The 20571-nt window shown below is 36.9% G+C and overlaps 2 protein-coding genes across 5 annotated transcripts; both read left to right on the forward strand.

Moving 5' to 3' along the window:
* The first annotated feature begins 261 nt into the window (after positions 1-261).
* On the forward strand, positions 262-6845 carry tspan34b (tetraspanin 34b). Its single transcript, XM_065964637.1, has 8 exons — positions 262-537; positions 3174-3251; positions 4196-4411; positions 4562-4636; positions 4739-4846; positions 4936-5073; positions 5176-5268; positions 6263-6845. Exons 2-8 carry the CDS (start codon positions 3195-3197, stop codon positions 6320-6322), a joined length of 747 nt encoding a protein of 248 aa, XP_065820709.1. The 5' UTR covers positions 262-537; positions 3174-3194; the 3' UTR covers positions 6323-6845.
* Positions 6846-12259: 5414 nt separating this feature from the next.
* On the forward strand, positions 12260-17642 carry LOC110005352 (uncharacterized). Of its 4 annotated transcripts, none has more exons than XM_020660719.3 (8): positions 12261-12609; positions 12759-12815; positions 12965-13000; positions 13800-14114; positions 14997-15254; positions 15696-16019; positions 16790-16930; positions 17029-17642. In XM_020660719.3, the coding sequence occupies exons 2-8, from the start codon at positions 12776-12778 to the stop codon at positions 17364-17366; spliced, it is 1452 nt and encodes a 483-aa protein (XP_020516375.3). In that variant the 5' UTR covers positions 12261-12609; positions 12759-12775; the 3' UTR covers positions 17367-17642. The 4 variants fall into 4 exon arrangements, with proteins under 4 accessions (XP_065820875.1, XP_020516375.3, XP_065820878.1 ...); XM_065964806.1 differs by having other exon boundaries at positions 12264-12609; positions 13301-14114; XM_065964803.1 differs by having other exon boundaries at positions 12260-12815.
* The last annotated feature ends 2929 nt before the right edge of the window (positions 17643-20571 follow it).

Below are 20571 nucleotides of genomic sequence, written 5' to 3' on the forward strand. Positions count from 1 at the left end.
ATTTGTAATATTGACACACTCTGTTTATATAAACACCTGGAAACAAAGTGCAGGTGTGACTGCACACAGGTGAGCTCTCTCTCTCTCTCTCTCTCTCTCTCTCTCTCTCTCTCTATCGTCCCCTCCCCCTCCCCTTCCCCCAGGGATAGCCAGCCTAACTCCATGGTGATAATTGTAATTACTGAGCAGCTCTGGTCACGCCCACCTTCTCTCTCTCCTCCTCCCCCCTCCACCCTCCACCCTCCCTTTCCAGCACTTATAACCAGCTGGTAGCCCAAAAATAAAAGCAGAAAGCAGAAAAAGTCCCTTAGAAGCTCTTCATACCGAACAGAGAGGCTGTGACAGAGGAAGTGGGAGACAGAGGGTATATTGTTTATCGGTTTCCAGTACAAGAGTGTGGAAGAATAATACACCCCTGTACTCTTGTTATCTCACAGCCGGTCTGCTCCCACAGCAACAGCCTCCATCACCAGAGTGAAGGTAGGGACTCTTAGCCGGCCAGCCTCAGAGCACGTCCCTGGATATTTCCTGTGAGAGGTAAGCAAACGCTTCTTTTAGACTGACTGATTTAAACTTTGGTGGTATAGGCTTGAAATGTGAGTTTTAGGTATGTTGGTAATTTTTGAATGGGCGTATCAACATACGGAAAGATCTATCAAACAATGATCCTTTGTCTCCTTAGACCTGCCTGTAATTATTCTGCTCAGTTGGGTCCTTTGAGATTTGCCTGTGTCTTGGATGGAAGTTCATAAGGTGGAGACAATGAAGGGTTTTTTTTTCTTTTTAAATTCTAGAACAACAATAACTAACCATGTAACTGTTGACTGTTTTTATTTATTGTACACCTTTAAGTGCGTTCCTTCCAAACAAGACTTTGTCAAACATCTTTTCTAAGACATAATGGAAGTGCAACCTGTATCATTTTTTGACATTTCTGGGTCAATTTGGGATAATGCATGTGACTCTAGGTGTTAATACATCACCAGGATAACTTCTCAGTCACAGAGTGCAGTCACTGACCAGGAAGTGAGAAAAGCTTGGAGGAGTGAAACGCTTGAGGGACTTTTTGGGAGTCTAGGCAACGGCTTGTTCTGTTTATGGAGGCATCCGGGTCTCTGAATATATGATTAACTTGATGTCTCCCAGCTCTACTTCAACAGCAAAGGCAGGCTTAATAAACTGAAAAGCCACTTCCTGTTAGGTGTTTGTCTGATATGCTTATGGAAGGTGTTAGAAAAATAGGACAACTGTTAAAGCTGCAATCAAAATAAATGTAATACTAGTAAGGAGAGGCCACGAGGGATATCCCAATTCTCAAAAAGCTCAGTCATTGTTGTTGCGAATAACAATTTGTCTGTTTTGTAACATCACACAAAGGGCACTGTTCCCTATCTAGCAACACACATTCACACACATTTGGTAGTGACAGTCTTGAAGTGACTCCAGAACAGTGGGTTGTAAAAAAGGGGTGGGAGAAGAAGATGTGGGGATAGGATACAGTGATGTGTGTGTGTTCCCGTGTTTGATGAAGTAAGATAAATGTTTTTGTTTTTGTGCAAGAAAGAGCTGTGTATGTGTCGACAAGAAAATATATTCATTGGCTGATGTGTTGTGCTGTGGCGCCATTGGTCCTTAGTATTGGCACCTCAAAGTCTATTTCATTCCAGAGTCATGGGTGTCAGCTTGCCACAGAGTTTTCTATGCAAATAAACCTTTGCAAATACATGTTTGTTTGTTAGTATACTGCATTTGTGTCTGTGCCTTTTTGTTCCACCTCATGATTAAATTTATAACTTTCTGGGTTTGGTTCCTTTGCATACAGATGGCTCAGTGATATGCTGTGTATAGAATAAACACAGAGGCATGCTATCACAGTTGTCACCTCTCCCATTAACTCTAAACAAAAGCCCTTACCTAAGTTCCATGGAAGGTGATAAGTGTACAGCAAATGTCCTTGGAGTTGAAATGAAAGGCTCATGAGTGTTTGAGAAAGATAAGTTATAAAGCTAACAAAAGGCAAAAGGTGAGTGGTTGGGAAAGTGGCAGGTGTTTTCACTCTCCTGCTCCCTCCCATCTCAAAGAGGAAACAGACAAATCCCGCAGTTCATTTGTCACGGAGGGTGCAGTTGACATCGCTTACTAACTCCAACCAAACATTGAGCCCCCAAGTACATGTATGGAAATTGTTTAATTGGTCTAACAGGTACAAAACAGGGCAGCATGATTACACACATTGTAAATACAGAACAAATGAGGTTGCAATGCATAGCTGTTTGTCTTGATTATTTGGTAAAAACAGACTACGATACTCACTTTTGTACATTTATCAGAAACATTATTGTAACAAAGATCCCACTTATTTTGTTTAAAAATGTAAAGTTTACATCAGCAACTCATAACTACTCAACCAGACATGCAACAGGAGCCAACTTCATTTTACCTAAAGCAAGAACGAACTCAAACTAAACGAACAGTTATGTTTCGAGCAATGCAGGAATGGAACTCGCTGCCAAGTTACATAACCCAAGACAACAATAAAACTAAATTCAAATTTCTATTAAAGCAGTATCTTTTGACAGAGTAATATCATCTATTGCCGTACAACAAGTTACATATTTTATTAGATGTATTTTCCTCCTGTAGTTGTTTGATTGTTGCATTTGCATATTTATTTATGTGTGTGTATAATTAGGCAGATGCATTTTGAAGGTACATGTAGGCCTATACATATTTACATGTATTCTTTCAATTCATCAGTAGGATGAGTACAGAGGAACTGAACAGGTTCAAATGTCACTGCCATGAAATGAACAATTGATTATTATTTGTTAGAAGCTGTCCTCACCCTGTCATTGTGTTCAGTGTGTTCATGTTTTGTAATGTAATGTGCAAGGATGTAAGCTGCATATTGAATGTTGTGTATGATAATGAGTGTTATGTTGGTTTTTAAGTTGTAAGACGACACAGTCACACTGTAATGGTTGTTGCGGACCCCAGGAAGAATAGTGGCATCTAATGGGGTTTCTTATAAACAAAACAAAAACAAAAACAGTTAATGAATACTTAGTAGTTTTCATGAGTTGACATAGCAGTTAAACTAACATCTGAGTTCTGAACAGTAGTTCTAATGGCTGCCCAATGTTAACCGTGAATTTTCCTTTTTTCTTCTAAAGGTACAACAATCGCCAGGAAAAATGGGATGCTTTGGATTCCTCAAAACCATGATGGTTTTTTTTAACGGCATTATTTTTGTAAGTTTAAAGCTTAATTGGGAGACACTTTTCTTCAAAAGAAAACTAAGTCACTTTTCAATTTTATTCCAGATGTGCATCAACAGCCAGAAGTTTATAAACATGCAAGGAATGGGGCATTTCTCTGATATTGATTCTAAGTATCTGAAAATTCATAGTTTAAATATTTTATACCAATACCAATTTATTGATTTATTTTTTACTTATCAAAATTAGGGACAAATCGACATCAAAACTGTTGTCAGATATTAGTCCCATAAAGACTTAAATTGATTAACTGGGTGTAGGCAGGGTCAAGGGCCCATCCTAGTCAAATGTATTCAGTTAAATGACATTCTTACATTCTTGGACTTTCATGGGCCAGAAGCCCATCAGATGACCAGTTTTGCTCTAACGAAGGACGGAGGGGGCTGAAGTGTAAGATTATGAAAGGTATTTCATGATTGCTATTCCACAAATGTCAGCCTCATTCAATTTGTCAATTCTTTTTTTTTCAAAATTAGGACAACAATGTTAAGGTCAAAAGTTATTTTTACTTACTCACTTAAGAATAATCCCACTCTCTTCCCCATAGTAAGTAAAATGGCTTATTTATACAACATTGCTATCCCTAGTGGAAGTGAATCATTGTAAATATTAATTAAAGGGTCCATCTAAGTGATGTGCATCAGTGGAGTTTTTGTCTTGTTTGACTAAAGTATTGTCAAAAATAGAAGCCGAGAGGCCTTAATATGGGATCGCAAGACTTCAATCCCAGTTATGAATTTTGTCTCTTTTAAGACCATCCCTGTCAAATGTCCATTCATGTTTTTGCAGGCTGATTAGACCTCACTATTGCCCGTGTTAAAATGACTGATCATAGTCTGAAAATAGATGTAGATTTCATTGAATCCCCTAAAATGTTCCATTTGCTGTTTTTTCTTTACCTGCTCACTCTTCCTCAGTTGGCAGGTGCTGCCGTCCTGGGTGTTGGGATCTGGGTAAAAGTGGACAGCGGCTCCATCCTGAGCTTCCTCGGCAAGATTGAAGATGCACCAGAAGAGCTCAGTCAGGTGCTAAATGTTGGCTACCTGCTGATTGCAATAGGAGCGCTGCTGCTCGTCATTGGCTTTCTAGGTTGCTGTGGAGCAGTCAAAGAGAGCAAGTGTATGCTACTGCTGGTAGGTTGTTGTCTTCTACTTTAAAGAGGGATAAAGTTTTTTTTTAGGATTTATACAGTAAGATAAATTAAACACATTTTCCTTAGCTGAAATGGTGTTAGAAATCACCTTCCAATTAAATTATTGTGAAATTCTCATCTTTTTTCTCAGTTTTTTCTCATAGTCCTGGTGGTCTTCATAGCAGAAATTGCTGGAGCAGTGGTGATCTTGGTATTCAGACCTTTGGTAAGTTACCTGAGTAATACAGTGTGTTGATTGCTGCATTAAATTGACAAGTGCTGCCTTAAGGCTCTTTGATACTTGAGCTACTGTATGCTTGCATTTCAGGCAGATGAGTTGTTTACCAAGTTTGGCACAGCAGCAGTCAAGAACATCAAGAAGGACTATGGAGAAAATGCTGACATCACAGGACTGTGGAACACTACCATGAGCACTGTATGAACTGCTGCTGAACATATACAAATGTGATTGAACAATTTTACTGATGCTCTGTGTAACATTGATTCTCTTTCTGTCCACATTAGTTAAAATGTTGTGGATTCTACAACTCCTCAGACTTTGTGGGCTCTCCGTATTACATAAAACATGACAAGCAGTACCCACCACTGTGCTGTCCTGGCACAGAAAACCCATGTAATCAAACACTAGCTGACAGTGCCACGGTATGGGCTAAGGAAGTAGTAAAAAAAATGAAATAAAAAACAAAACCATTTTTAATTGATACATGATCCTACTTTTTGACCTCTACTCTTTGTTTTCCTCAGACGATCACAGGCTGCTTCCCAAAGATCAAGCAGCTCATTGATGAAAACACAGTTGTTATAGTGGGAGTGGCCCTGGGAATTGCAGCTCTGGAGGTAAGACATTTTGCCCCGTCCTCTTAGATGTGGATAAGTGTTAGAGAGAGGAAATCATTTGGATTTATACTAATTAAGCTTCTTGACATGCATGACAGACTGTGATAATGAAAGTTTATCTGGAAGAAAATTTGTAGAATTATATCAAGGGGAGCTTTGATGGGGCTTGACTACAAGAATAATGATTTCCTTACATAAGCTTGAAAAAATCAAATGCAAGCACAAATTAAAAATCAACAACGAAAAGCATATCTATCAGACAGTGTAGCTCTAAGCACAAAAGGTCACAATTCAAGATAAGTAGACTATATGAAGAACACTTATCATAAGCTACTAGGAAAATTGCAAGACACAATTCCTGCATGTCAAATAGCAGCTTTTTTCCAAGAGGTGGTCAACATAAGCCAATAGAAAACAACACAGGACAGAGGTAACATCTTTAATATACAAAGCTAACTTATTTAAACTGGACATCTGGGACAGTCCTCTTCTCTATTGACCTCATTGTTTATCATGATGTCTTATCCCACGTCTGCATTGATATTACTGCAATTAGCTGTCTGTAAATTGTCACAAATCTCATTTGCCACATTCTCGTTTTTTTTCTGTCGACAAACTAAACAATAATATTCCATTAGCTAATTAGCAAAAGTCTCACTTACACATAAACCTTATTTCAGTTCACTGTTACTCTTGAACTACGAATCTTGTTACAGTTAAACCTGTATTGCAGTAACATAGTAGATTTTACTAATACCTACTATTATTATCATTATAAGTTATTATTATTCGTAGTAGTAGTATGAGGGGAAGTAGTAGTAGTAGTAAAATGATTAATGTATTAAATGGTTAAATAAAAACTAATGTTCAAATAATATGTCACATCATATCATGACACAGCATCTGTTCTTTTGTTCTTTTAGCCATGAACAGTTACATTTTAGTTCCTACAGTTTGTTCATGAACTTTTCCCTGAATTGTATTTTCTCCTCAGATATGCGCCATGACTGTCTCCATGATCCTTTACTGCAGAATAAAATCCAGGAGGGACTAACTGCAAATGCCAAAGGTTTAAGAAGATCATTTTAATCACTAGAGCCTTTCTGCTACGTATGGCCTTTTGAGGAGTGAAAGGCTATGCCTTTATCTCACAAAATCTGCCTCATCATTGACAACAGTTCATGTCAAATTTTGTGCAATCAGAGTTATTGAGTGACATTACAAATGTATTTAACTACATTTAAATCTGTCTTATCGATACTATATATGAATGTTTATGATTTATTTCTTAAGAACGTAAACCGGCTTTACACACTGTCTACTTTACCAGAGATTATGTCAAATAGAAAACAATGCTACAACCTGTAACACAAGGCCAGTTAATGAAGAATTAAATGATAACTGTGTTTATACTGAGAAAAAAAGAAAAGAAAAAAACATCATTTGGATTTTGCTACATAGCAACAGCAAATATCAGTTTTTAAATATCAACATGAATGCTACATTATTGGAATGTATGTTGTATAATTTGAATGTATGCTGATCAATTTTGAAATAAAAAAAGAAGGATTTATAAAGCCTGGTTTCTCTTTTTTGGCTGAAGGCATGTGGGGCATTTTAAAGATGTTTTTAGGGGATGGAAAACCTGAAAACTGCAGTGAAATAAAGCTTCAAACATGTTGTCTATTTCCTTAATTATGCTTTTACGAGGACATGGATCAGAAAAACAAAATCAGAAAAATGCTATTATATAGCCTAACTTAAATGGGCAGACATGTATACATATTTTGGAAAATTCATTTATTGCTCTTCTTTATCAGAGCTAAAAATAAACACAGTTTCATGTTTGTTTGTTTTTTTAAATTTGACCTTTGCTTTCTAATTTAAAGTCTGGTTTGTATCTACCAGCGTGCATCGCGCATACATGTATATGGTATCATTTCAACATTTCACTCCTTCTTTTAGAAGTTCCTGTACCAACTTTAAAAACAGTTTATAAACATTTCATTGGCATTTTTCAATCATGATTTGCATATAAAGTTTGAAAATAGTGAATAAACTGAACAGTAGTTATCCACATAGGTTGTTAACAGTTGTGACGGATCTTCTCTGAAGAAAAAAACAACAACAAAACAAATATCTTCCTGTTTTTATACAACCATCCCTGTGGTGCACCTTCATGAACATTTTTGCAAACTTTTTGACCGGTGAGGATGCAAAGCCTTACTTTGCATATTTGACAAATGATGGGGGCCCATTTTGGATTTAGATACAAATGATTTGTATCTATTTGAATGTTGGCCTGAAGTCACATGACCTGAATACTTGACCTAAACCTCCCTTCAGTGTTTCTCACCTTCTTAATGCCACTCCACCCGCATTTAAGGGATAAGGAAGGGATTTTTCTTTTTCTGCTTAGTTTTAAACAAGATTATTTAATACAACCTAATGTACGACTTTTAGCAAATTATATTTGCATCTTTTTTAAGAGAAGTAAGCTTTTGCATCTGCAACATGTATATAATAGACAAAGCCACCAGCAAGAAAATATCCGAGCCAAAACTTGCAGTTAATCCACATGATTTTTCTGTAACTCTTTTTGGACTCTGGCTTCATTTGATACTTTACAGACAACTTTGGAGAGTGTGGGTTAATTTAAATATAGATAAGTCTCTCTGATTTTTTGATGTCCACTGAGCAATTTAAGATGTGGGTCTTTGCAGGTGTACAGAGTAAAACAAGTGATGACTGTCATTTAAGATGGTGTGTTCATTGGCAGTGACATCTGCAAGGGAAAGTGGGGGAATTGCTCAGTCAGTCCACGGGGAGCTTTGCAGGTTTGGACCTTATGACAGAAGGAGTGTAGCACTACGTCCCAATTCAGCCTTTATCCTAAGGGGTCGCTCTTGAGTCACATCTCAAATATTGAGCTTTTTTTTTTCTTATCCCCACAGGAGGAGGCAGAGCAGAGGCAGAGATGGTCAACTTTGCCCTGTTAGAGCGCTACATCAGGGCTCCAGAGGCCCTCTGGGTGAGTGGCCAACTCTTTACGTGCTTTACACATGGAGTGTCTTAGTAGACCAATACCAAAGGCTAGACTGTCCCGCTACTGTAGATCACAGATAAAGAATGGTTGTTGCCAGGGCCGCCTGGAATACGGGCTCATTTCACCAAAATTGTGACCTCCTGGGTGCTGTAGCTTAGTGCTGTGCTCATGATGGATTAACGTCGGGTCTTTGTAATATAGTAATGAGTAAGGACTTTAGTAAAGTGTCTTGAGACAACATTTGTTATGAATTGGTGAATTACAAATAAAGATTGATCGATTGATCCCAATCTCCACACCAAAGCCTATAAGCACTGAGCACCCATAGATTTAATTGAAGTCACCTGTGTGCACAGCTGTAGTGCGTGAGTGGGTTCATTGTGGGCTCTGAAGAGAAATAGGACATACTATCATGACGCCGCAAGTTGCTTGGGTACAGTACGACGCCATTTGATAACAATGGACAGACAGTATTGCTTTAATGTATTTGAATATCTCAGCAACCCCAATGTTTATTTTGAATATTTAAATGGAGCAACGACCTAGACACATCCGTGATCAAATGCCTGATAACATCGTCCAGGCTCTTGCCATGCATGCAGGACAACATGTACACAGTTTGTTTCCTGTTGGTTTTGCTTAAAGAAAAATGAAAGTACAACCTTTATGCAATAATATTTCATCATTTTTCCATAGTATCATTTGAAATACCATTTCTTAATTAAAAATGATTATCAAAACTTTTGCATATATAAACATATTTCACATTAGCAACACATGGTTTATCCTGCAGATTCTGACCTATAGTTACTTTATCTCTGTTTTCATTAAGGGACCTATAACACAAGACTGAATATTCAAGTCTGGACGACCCACATGAATGTAGAACTAGAACTTAAAGATGACTTCAGAATATCAAGAGCCACATTTATCGTTCTGTTTCAAATTCTGCATGTGAAAAGAGACCACGGTGGGGGTCATCAACCTGAAGTTTAATTATTGTTTACTGGCTGGCCCATAGGGTGAGATATCATGTGTCATCATGGGCGTTTCAGATTTCCTAACCCTAACCCAACTGCATATTGGGTAGTGCAAAAACAAAAATTGCCAAAGACATGTAGGTATTTTCATTTTATTCCCACAAGCACACAGCATTGATGGAGTTGGCAGAGGATGTGGAAGGTTAGCACAATGCCCCCCAAGCTTTTCATAAAGCTTGGGAACATTACAGCTGTCATATAGGGATAGATGTAATGAGCGACAGTAGCTCATTCTGTAGGAACTTGGGTTGGGAACCGAAGAGTCACCTGTTCAAGTTCCTGTGCCGACCATAATATGGAAGTTGGTGTGGTAGCTGGAGAGGTTCCAGGTCACTTCCCAGGTACTGCTGAGGTGACCTTTTGCTCATAGCTTAGTAATCTGTACTTTTGTATTGGTTTTGAATATCTGAGTATTTTAGTACTATAAACTGGTGTTTCATAGTCAGTAATAAACATTTTGACCTCAAATATTCATGATAGTCTAAAAGCAAATTGCTTCAGAAATGTAATGATAGATAAAGCAGGAGAGTTAGAGTGGTGGCTATAGATGTTATCAGGGCCTGGCTTTGATGGAACAGCACGTATTGATCATTTTGAACATTTATTGCTGTCTTCGCTTTGCAGATTTGAAAACTGCAGACTGTAATTACAGTTTATGTCCATAAGATGTCAGACGCTGCTTACATTCTAGAGATGTGTGAATACTCTCCTGACTGCACTGTACTCTATGTGAAGTCATTGGAACACAGGATTTCTTAAGGCAGGTATTTTTAGTTTTCATGTAGAAGAGATACATTAATCAGTATTATGCACTTGTATTTAACACTTTTCAAAGGGCACCTGATATATTTTCAAACGTAAAGTATATTCCTCCTCACAACAAGCTAACAGAATTTTAGTTTGTATCCATAGTGGACTGTATCACTTTATTAGAAAACACCCTTTATATTGAATATATAGTTGTAAAAAATGGTTAACATTTTTTCAGCTTTATTCTATTTAAAGAAGAAAAAAAACTAATTTCACTTATTTGAAATTGAGAGATTAAAAAAACATTTTTTTGCACAGATTCACTAATTAATATTTGGTTCACTTAATTGAAGGAGAATCTTCACTCATTTCTGACACATCCCATAAAGTAACCTAAGGCCATGATTTGTTTCTGTCCATGATTATTGTAATTTCCTGTTTTATTTTGTACATATCTTTGTGTCATTCTTACAGATGCTGCTTCTCATGCTTTCCCGCCTTGTTCTTTCCTGACCTGCTGTGTCTCGTTATCCCCTGGTTTTCTGTGTATATAATCCCTGCCACTCTTTTACTCGATTGATCTGTTCGTGGTAAATTGATGCGCTGACATCTGGCAAAAACTGAGGCCTTGTATATCTGCTACGGAGGGCTCTGGAGACGCAGCACAGTGGAGCCAGTGGAAGCACACACATTGAATAAAGTAAAAACCTATCAACTCCGATGGAGACGGAACCAAACACGCATTATGACCCAGACCTGCTCCATTGTGTCAATACATAACCTTTCTGTTGATATGATAGATGATGAGGGGATATGGATAATGGCTTCATAAATGTATTTTTGACATCAGATGTAGTTATAAGGTTATAATGGTTATAATTTTTAGGTATAAGGATCTTTAAAAAAAAGGCTCAAAATGACTTCACTTCCAGTGACCTGCAGTCCTTAAATGTCCTCTGACGTTGTTTTCTCCTTTCTAGATCCTTGCTTGTGTTGTTCTTACACTTAGTTGTTCGCAGCTTTGGATAAAAGCATCTGCTAAGTGAATTGTAGAATTCTAGAAGGAAATCTGCATTTCTATTTTATTCTTCCTGACTTGCTAATCACTGGTTCTGATCCGTCTTGCCCACACTCAGCGGTTTTTAGTATCAGAAAAGTTAGGGCACATGTAGTTTGTAAGACTAGGGAATAGCCCACATTATAACAAAAGATGTCCTTTTGAATCGTCTTGATTCATATTGATAAGTAAGCAAGATCACCAATTGCTTCATTCGGAGCCAAGGTTGGAGCTATGTTTCCCATTCTCCACTGACTGCAATAAGACATATCCTCCAAGTCAGTGTGGTTCTTTAATCGGAAAAGCCACAGTTTCTTGCAGTATCTTTTATGGGTGCTGATATTTTATGACAACGTGAAGATGATGATGTGCCAAAAGCATGTGTAGTTTCATATCTACATAAGTAAAGCACCAACACAAATATTTGTGTCTGTTATCAGTTAGCCTTGTTAAAGTGTCTCATGTGCAGAGACAGTTTGTGTCCTGTTCATCATTTTATATATAAACAAGGCCTTGCAAGTTGAAGTGAAAACTTCTCTTGAAATAACTGTTTTTTACCGACTACACAAGGAAGTAGACTTTCCTTATTTGTGAAACCTTTACTAAAGTATAATAAGATGCTCTATGTTTTTCTATGTTATTCTCATAAATTTATGAAATTATTGTGGTAAATGTGTGACTTTATTTTCGTAAATATACAACTTTATTCTCGGAAATTTACAAGATTAATCTTGTATCCTTAACGTGGCTCTGTCATATAACGTTGTAGGCCCTTGAAAGAAATGTAAAAATGTTTGGTGAATCCTGTGAATGAAAGGACATATCATGCATAATGCTTTTCTGTCAAAAGGAAATTAATATGAAACAGATAAAGACATGAGTAAGTATCAAATTGGCTTTCCATCAATACACAAATAAAAATAGTAGTCAGTGCCATAGGTTGCTCATCATTATCATGTTACATATAAGAGCTTGTAATATGAGGTGTCTCTGTAATGCTCTTAAATGATTTTCACTTGTGAATATTTCACATTTTGATTGAAAAATTATGTTTTTATTGTGAAAATATTGGCTCATAGCAAAAAACCCAAGGGAACTGTTATAGTCATATACTGTAGTCTAAACTAATGCAGTCTAACCTGTAGTCCAAAAAAAATGTCCAGCTCTTTGGTGTTTTTTAAGCAATTGCTCTCAGTAGCTCTAATCAACCAGAAGCAGCTGCAAAAAACTCTGAGATATCTTCTGAACACTTCCTGACCAACAAACGACAAAATTCAACACAACCTAGTTTTTATGCTGACATGTCAATAGCCAACTGGTTCATTTGCAATTCTGACTAAAGCATTCCGCTGGGACTGACAGGATCCAACACTATAAGATCCACAGGGGAAGAGGAAGAGGAGACAAAAAGAATACAATATTATTATATTGACCATTTTGCTGTTTTGGTATGCCATTTTTTGCACTTATTACTCTGTATTATTGAAATGCTTAGTTCCACTGCTCTATACTTCCAGCTTAAAAATATGACAACCAAGATAACAAGACAATGTTCCAGGAAGGACCACTAGGATGAGTATTCTGTGTTTTATTACAGAGCGTTGTGTGTCAGCCATGAAGAGCATACAACAGAGACACCTTTGCTTGACCCTGGGTAAGGCTCAAATTTCCAAAATTATATTTTTTGAAAAAAGCTTTACAGAATGGTATAGACACTTAGAAATAGAAATATTCTGCAGAAAGTTCATTTACATAAACAAATACAACATTAAATAAAATGTATTGCTTTATTCTCTCCAATAGTTTGTTTCTTCTTGATTTCTTCTTTGCCTGCTGCAGGTAAATCAACTTTTCTTTGTGATGCAACCCTTTATTTACATTCCGTGGTGAAATATAATATTGTAGGTTTTGTCGGGGGTGATGTGTATTGATGTGTCATTTTTTTCTGTTTAATCAACTGTTTTTCTGATCAGTGTTTTCCACAAAAAACAAACACATTTGTATTATTATTCAAATATGAGAAGAAATTGTATTACATTATTATTATTATTTTTAAATGGAATAACAGGAATATCTCTGTGCTTAACTTTGCCTGTAAACACACTAAATATTGTACATTCTGTCTAATTTACCTTTAAGGTGGGCAGATCAGATTATTTGGGCCTTCTTCTACCCACGGCTCTGAAAGGTTGAAGTCTATCAGAGAAGTGACTATATATATGTTGATATCTGTTACTTAAACGTTGCTGAGGTGATGTGAAAACTTGGATTTCTAAGGTCAGCACAGGACTCCAGACACTGTTGGGACTCTTGTGTTTCCTCAGTTGAGAAAAGTAAAAGTAAAAAAAATAATAATAATAGGAAAATAATGTATCCTTTTTTGTCACTCAACAAACCTATTTGTATTGATTTGGAAGCTTGTAGAATCATTTCACATGTAAAACTGGTAATAACAAAAATGCAGCATGCTTTATCAAATGAAGAGCAGAATAATACGAGGGAAATGTTGATAAATATTTTGTTAATTATTCATGAATATTTGCCACGTGTCTTTAAAAAGACGATATAATAAAACAGATACAAACTTAGAGAAAACAATTGCAGCAATGATTTGTTTCCCTCTGTGTTGAATTCCTAGGTTCTTCAATCAGATTAACTGGGTCTGGGTCTACTCATTGCTCTGGAAGAGTTGAAATCTTGCACAGTGGTTATTGGGGAACAGTGTGTGATGATAAGTGGGATTTAAGTGAAGCTGATGCGGTGTGCAGACAGCTGAACTGTGGGACAGCACTGAGTGCTCCCCATGAGGCCTTTTTTGGTGAAGGAACTGGTCAAATTTTGCTTGATGAGGTGGACTGTTCAGGAAGGGAAACTTCTCTTATCGAGTGTCTGGCCAGAGAAATGGGAAGACACGACTGTAATCACAATGAGGACGCTGGTGTGATCTGTTCTGGTGAGTTTTCAATCTCTTGTCTGATTTATGTTGTAATAAAAGTTATCATAATTACAGGATTATCATCGGAGAAAAGAAATAACTAAAAGACCTCAACAGGTTTTGTTGTGGATGTATGTTGTGTATTAACCAAGACAATTGCATGTCAACAGAACTTGATTGACACCACAGGATTTACAGCAGTTTAGAGCTATCAATACATAAATAAAATAAATCTATTTGAAATGATTAACTACCTTTTTTTGAACACAAAGCAGCAAAAGCCTCAACTTTGATTTTAGTTTTCTCATTTACTTTGTTGAAACAACCTCACGCTTTTGTGTCCTTTATTATCTATTACATTTGTTTTGATTCTCTCCTCTGACATTACACAACCTGATACCTTTTGGCAGTCGGAGCTAGGAGTTGTTGAATGTCGGTAAAGCTAATCAACAATTTTGATAATAATTAACTGCAAATATGATGGGCTGTTGCAATTCTAAGCATGCTACTTACAGTGAATTACATCCACCAACACATTTTCTTCTCACAAAGCTGGTGGAAAAAAATCTCATTTGGCATTTAACTGAAATGCAAGACTGCCCGTCCATGCCTGCATGACCACTAAGACGAATCCAGCCTTTAACATACTGTACAATGTCTAGTTAAACATTTAAAGCGTTATTGCATTTTAAATAAATATATCCAATATAGAGAGGGTTGAGTATACAAAACAAGTCATGTAAGCAGATGATCATTTCATAGTTAGCGTTCCCATATTTTATCAATGATTCTTCATATGTCTTACCATATGCATAATGAGATCTGAAAAACAAAGGCTGATAACTGTCAGATATCACTGAGTATTGTATCACAATGTAAGTATTGTATTATTTATTTCAGAAAGCCTCACAAAGCCAACCATCTCCATGAATCCTGTTGGGGAGCTAAACTTGGATCAGAGTGTCAACATCACTTGTTCAATCTCGACTCAGATTTATGATGGAACGTTTTACTTGAGGAAGATCCCAGGTCATTCCAAAATGACCGAACGGCCAAATACAAATTCTGTCACCTTCAATATCCATAGAATGAGCTTCGATGATGAGGGATTGTACGCGTGTCAGTTCAAGAAAAGTGTCTCCGGTCAAGTCTTGACTGGTAAGTTAAACAAATATTGATCATTTTAAAATATAACACAAAAGTCAACATGGTCATTCTTGTATTGATGGTTTGTTAAAAAGGTTAAAATTGATATGATAGTGTCTAAACTTTCTTTAAAACATGTTTTTGTCTTTGCAGTAGAACACTATGTGATAAAGATAATAAGTTATTAGAGCACCTCCCAAAAGAGCTTCACATCTTAAAGTATTTGAGGAAGCATAATGCATAATGAGGAAGTATAAACAAGAAGTATCAAGACACAATTTTGTGTGAACTTCACAAGAAGCTAGTTTTGTCTCCATTTCAACTACCAATAAATTCACAGCCTGAATGTGCTTGATTGTGTATGGGGCTTTATCAGGAATCTGCACCTTATCCTGACCTGTTTTTAAAATCCTGTTGTCTTATTGTTCTTTGTATTATCCCTTTCGAATCCAGTGAGACTGCAACAGCCGAGTATCTCTCTCACATCTCCTAACACAGGGCTGGTCTGGAGTCCTGAAGGTGCAGAGGTCACCAGGGGTTACAGATTTATCTTCATCTGCTCCATTAACAGCAGCTACTCTGAGGGCCAATTCTTTCTCATCTCCTCTGACTCAACCATCGTTGCCACCAAGCCTGCAATCAACCACTCGGCCTCCTTTGACTTCCCTGTAGCTGAGTATAAACACCAGGGCAACTACAGCTGTGTGTATGAGGTCGAACTGTCTACAAGGAGATTTAATTCTACTGAAACAGGAGCAATCAGGGTTGTTATTAAATGTGAGTAGAATTAAGCTTAGCATTTTTTAATTGTTTAATTACCAATTAAAGTGTACACTGTGCAATATTGGTAAAAGTGTCATAACAAAATATTTTATGATGTGCAATATCTCCCTTTGTTTCCTCTGAAAAGGCAGATAAGCCTTTATCCAAATTAGATAAAGACCCAAACAGGGCAAAAACTTAACTAAAAAAATCAAAGTTACTGGCTGGTTAAATAAAAATACATTTCTGGAGAAAAAAAACCCTTCTCAAACGAAGCTCAAGTCCATTTATCATTTACCAACAACTAATAACTTCCTCATGACTTCAAAATTGTTCCTTCCTCTTTCTTAATAGCAATGACTCCGCTCAGCAATGTTAGTTATTAAAGTAGAGTACCATAAACTTGTTTAGGCTGATTAAAGACCAGCTGTGCTGCAGCAATTTGGACCATTTTCAGAGGTGTGTATGTGTACAGTGTGCTTGCAGCCCTGGTTTAATGGTAAGTCAAGGTGGCAGCATATTAAGTTGGACAAAACCTAATCGGTCTGTAAAAATGTTTTGGTCATGAATCATAGTAACCTAGTTTCCAGCAGATGTCGTTGGGGTAAAGCTGAAGTGGATGGAAGCTTACATTTTTTTCCACTGGTGTAGCATATGAATGGATACCCTCACCCTTATATCCAAGTCTTGGGTTTAAACTTAAAGCACACTATTTTAGCCGTATGTGGTTTAGAGATAATAAAACATTTATGTATGATAAACTAATCAAATATTCTCTTTCCTAGTGCCTCTCTATAATGTGCCTCTGGTGTCCTCAGTAACTGCTGGGATCCTCCTGCTGCTGTTTGTAGTGCTTTTGGTGATCTGTCTGCTCTGCAAAAGAGGACGAAAAGCCAAGCAGCCAGGAACCCTGGTCCAAACTCAATGTGTTCATCAAGCCACATATTTTCTACATTTTAAATACACACTTTCTCAAGAGTTCAGCCATAAGTACTGACATGTGTTTCAAATTCTTCTGTTTCAGTGGCTGCCAGAGTGGGGAGTTGTCATGAAGATGATAGAGAGGACTATGTGAATGTTTGTTCAGTTGACACCGAGAAGAATCTGAAAGAGGAAACGGTGAGAGTGGAAGAAGAGAATATATATGAGGAGCCAGAGAGATACAAGGGCCATGATTGTGATGAAGTGGCCCCAGATTCAATCTTGAGAAAGACCAACGATGTCTTTTTCAGACAAGAAAGAGAAGAACGACAAGAAGAAACCAGTGAAGTTGAAGATTACTATGACAGTGTAATCCAGCCATTTAATGAACCAACTTTAGACATCTATGAAAAACAGGAGGATATTTATCTAGACCTTTAGGTGTCAGAATGATTTAAAATGGCAAAAGTACTGGACCTTTGACCCATGGCAAACAGTTTTATCAAGTAAAAAAACAATTGTGAACCAATCAAGTGGACAGTGAAGATACGTGTTACATTATGCCTTAGATATATTACCTTGTTCTCCTCCTTATTCCTTCTATCCACATAATTTTGCTTTAAATCTAGAAAATCATAACACCATTTCAATTTGTAAAAAAATGAATACTATTGTTTATCGGACTGTGTTTTAATAAAAGTGAACTGTTTTTATTGTATACAAAATTTCTCCAAACTTCCTATCTTCCATATTCTCACGTCTTGTATTTGCAGAGAACGACAAGTGGTTAAAGGCTTTATATGTGATTTTTTTGATCTAGCAGATGTCGCCCTTGAGCACCAGCATGAAACCAAAACTACTCGCGCTGCATTGTTGTGTTAGCATGCTAATGCTAGCGATCTTTACTATGCTCGTATCGTCACACTGCATGTAAATTTACCTGAAATGAGCGTGATCTAGAAACACAGCTAAGCAGTGAGTACAGTATGGTATGCTTCTTTTCTCTAGTCCCTCAATTAAATGTAATGTAATGTAAACAAACTGAAGATAGGACTCTGAAAACTCTGAAAACATCACAGACAGTGGGACTCGGGTGTTACACCCATTGTAGACAGTCATTACTCACAGAGTTATTTTCACAGGATATACTTGATTTATATTACATTTAAGTGTGAAAAATCGCATAAAAAGCCTTTAAGATAACAAAAATATTCAGTTGAGTGTGAACAATGCAAAGAAATCAAATTCATATTCATTTTTAAACAGCTAAATAACTGTAGATAGACACTGTGAATATGAACTGAAGTTGACTAAAGATACGTTCAAGATACTTCTAGGCAATGTGGTTAGAGCACCTCCCTAAAGAGCTTTGAGTATTTGAGGAAGTATAATTCATATAGAGGAAGTATAAAGAAGAAGTATCAAGACACAACTTTGGTTTTGGACTTGTGTTTTAAGACATTTTATGTTTGAGGTGTTTATGAACACAAGACGCTAATTTAAGCTATGATTCAACTGCCATTAAATAAACAGCCTGAGAAAATGCCAATTGTTATTAAGGAAGCATTTTCTCTAAGACGGTTTTATCAACATCAACATCTCATACTGCTCCTTGTTATGAATATGTCAGATCTAGAATAAATTTGCCTGGATTCCTAAGATCTAGATTCCTTTCTTAAGTGTTTAAAGATTCAGAATCCATTTAGATCACTTTTTTAAATGTATCTTTTGAGATGTATTGACACTTGTCCTTGAACTTGTGTTCCATTCACTTTAAAGCTGCTGGAAAATCTGGAATTTTGGTTGAAGGACTACAAAAATGAATCCTGTCTACTATGACAGCTCTTTAAAGAACAGTAACACAGGTTTTGCTGAAAATTGACAACCATCAACAAAATGCAAAAAAAAAAGAAACAGTTAGAAAAAAGAATCAGCCAATATTTTTCTAGTTTTACTCAAACAGACCATATCACTAACCCTTTGATATAATATTGTTCAGGATTCATTACTTGAATGCGATCAATTTAAACAATATAAACAATGACTGAGTGAGGTTTTTTCTCACTAATCGATTCAGAGCCAATCGGAAACATCAACACACGGAGAATTGGAAAAGAAAGAGGTTAAGACATTGGTCCTTTCCCGAATAGCCACAGTTCAGTATGCAGTACTTCTCAGTAGGGAGTTTCAGTAGACTGAACTCTCGTGGTCATTCAGTATGCATATTTTGGGTCCACCTCAGTATACTGAACATTTCAGCATGGATACTAACTTCCGGGTTTCATGCAGTATGGATCGGATGCATCCTTTCAGGAAATGAATTGTATTTCACCACCCACAATGCTGTGCGAAAATAAACGTAAATTGTTCACTTCACGTGTGCCTCATAATCAAAACAAACTAGCGTGGATTAATTTAATAAATTTTTGCTACTTTTAATTGACAACAAAAAATATAACAAATGTCTGAATTATTATAAACCCTTTTCCCCTGAGACCTCTATTTAAATAATGATTTCCATATTTATGTATGCGTCTTTATTGGTTTATTTTACTTTACTGAATGAATCAGACGACGAAGGAACAAATATCTGCCTACTGTGCAGATACTAAAAGTATACAGCACATATAGTAGGTACTGTCTACTGAATTCATACATTTGTTACATTTTTTGTTGTTTATTAAAAGTAATGATTTCAGTCGGGACTTTAACTCTAGATTAAAAATTGATTCAATTAATCCACGCTCGTTTGTTTTGATTTGGAGGCGCACGTAAAGTGACATTTTATGTTTATTTTCACACAGCATTGTGGGTGGTAAAATACAATTCATTTCCTGAAACGATGTATCCAATCCATATGCATAAAACCCGGAAGTTAGTATCCATGCTGAAATGTTCAGTCTACTGGGGTGGACCCAAAAAATGACCACTGAATGACCACAAGGGTTCAGTCTACTGAAACTCCCTACTGAAAAGTCTGCACATCCTACTGATCTGTGGCTATTCGGAAAGGACCCAGGTCTCTTAAGTTGCATCCATGCCTCCTGCCCACTCTCAAGGCTTGTGTCTTTAGTCCGTCCTACCAAAGATGAACGGAGATACCTATGCAAGGTGAAAACTAACAAGACAATATGTCACTATAGACACATGGGATGTCCTTTTATCACTTAAAGTGTGTTTGTCATGGCAGCATCAGCTAATGCTTTCGTACTTAATACATATTTCAAACAGTTTTCAAACTATAAAATACAAACTCTTAAGAGGAACAAGGAGATAAGAGACTTGAAATGCAGAGACTATGGCTCCGGGGGTTAAAGCCAGAGAAGGAAGAAAGGCTGCACATAAGGGACCAAGTGACAAAAATAACCAAGTAAAAACAGGAATTGGTAACTGAATACCCTAACATGAATTTAATACATTACTTAACAAGGATAGCCCCACTACATGACGGATGGCTCATTTTACTTGTAGGGACCAGAGCTGAGAAAGACCAATTGGTTTATCTACAACCCTCACAACAGCATGCTTATAAAATTCACAGGATTAAGCCCTAGAACTGAAAATATTTTTTTTGTGACAACTTTGCTGTCTCTGTGCAGCAGCGGTTCCAATTTAAGCAGCTGAGTTCTGCTGAGTGCTGCTGAAC

Source organism: Labrus bergylta, chromosome 16 (assembly GCF_963930695.1).
Source record: "Labrus bergylta chromosome 16, fLabBer1.1, whole genome shotgun sequence".
Lineage (NCBI taxonomy): Eukaryota > Metazoa > Chordata > Actinopteri > Labriformes > Labridae > Labrus > Labrus bergylta.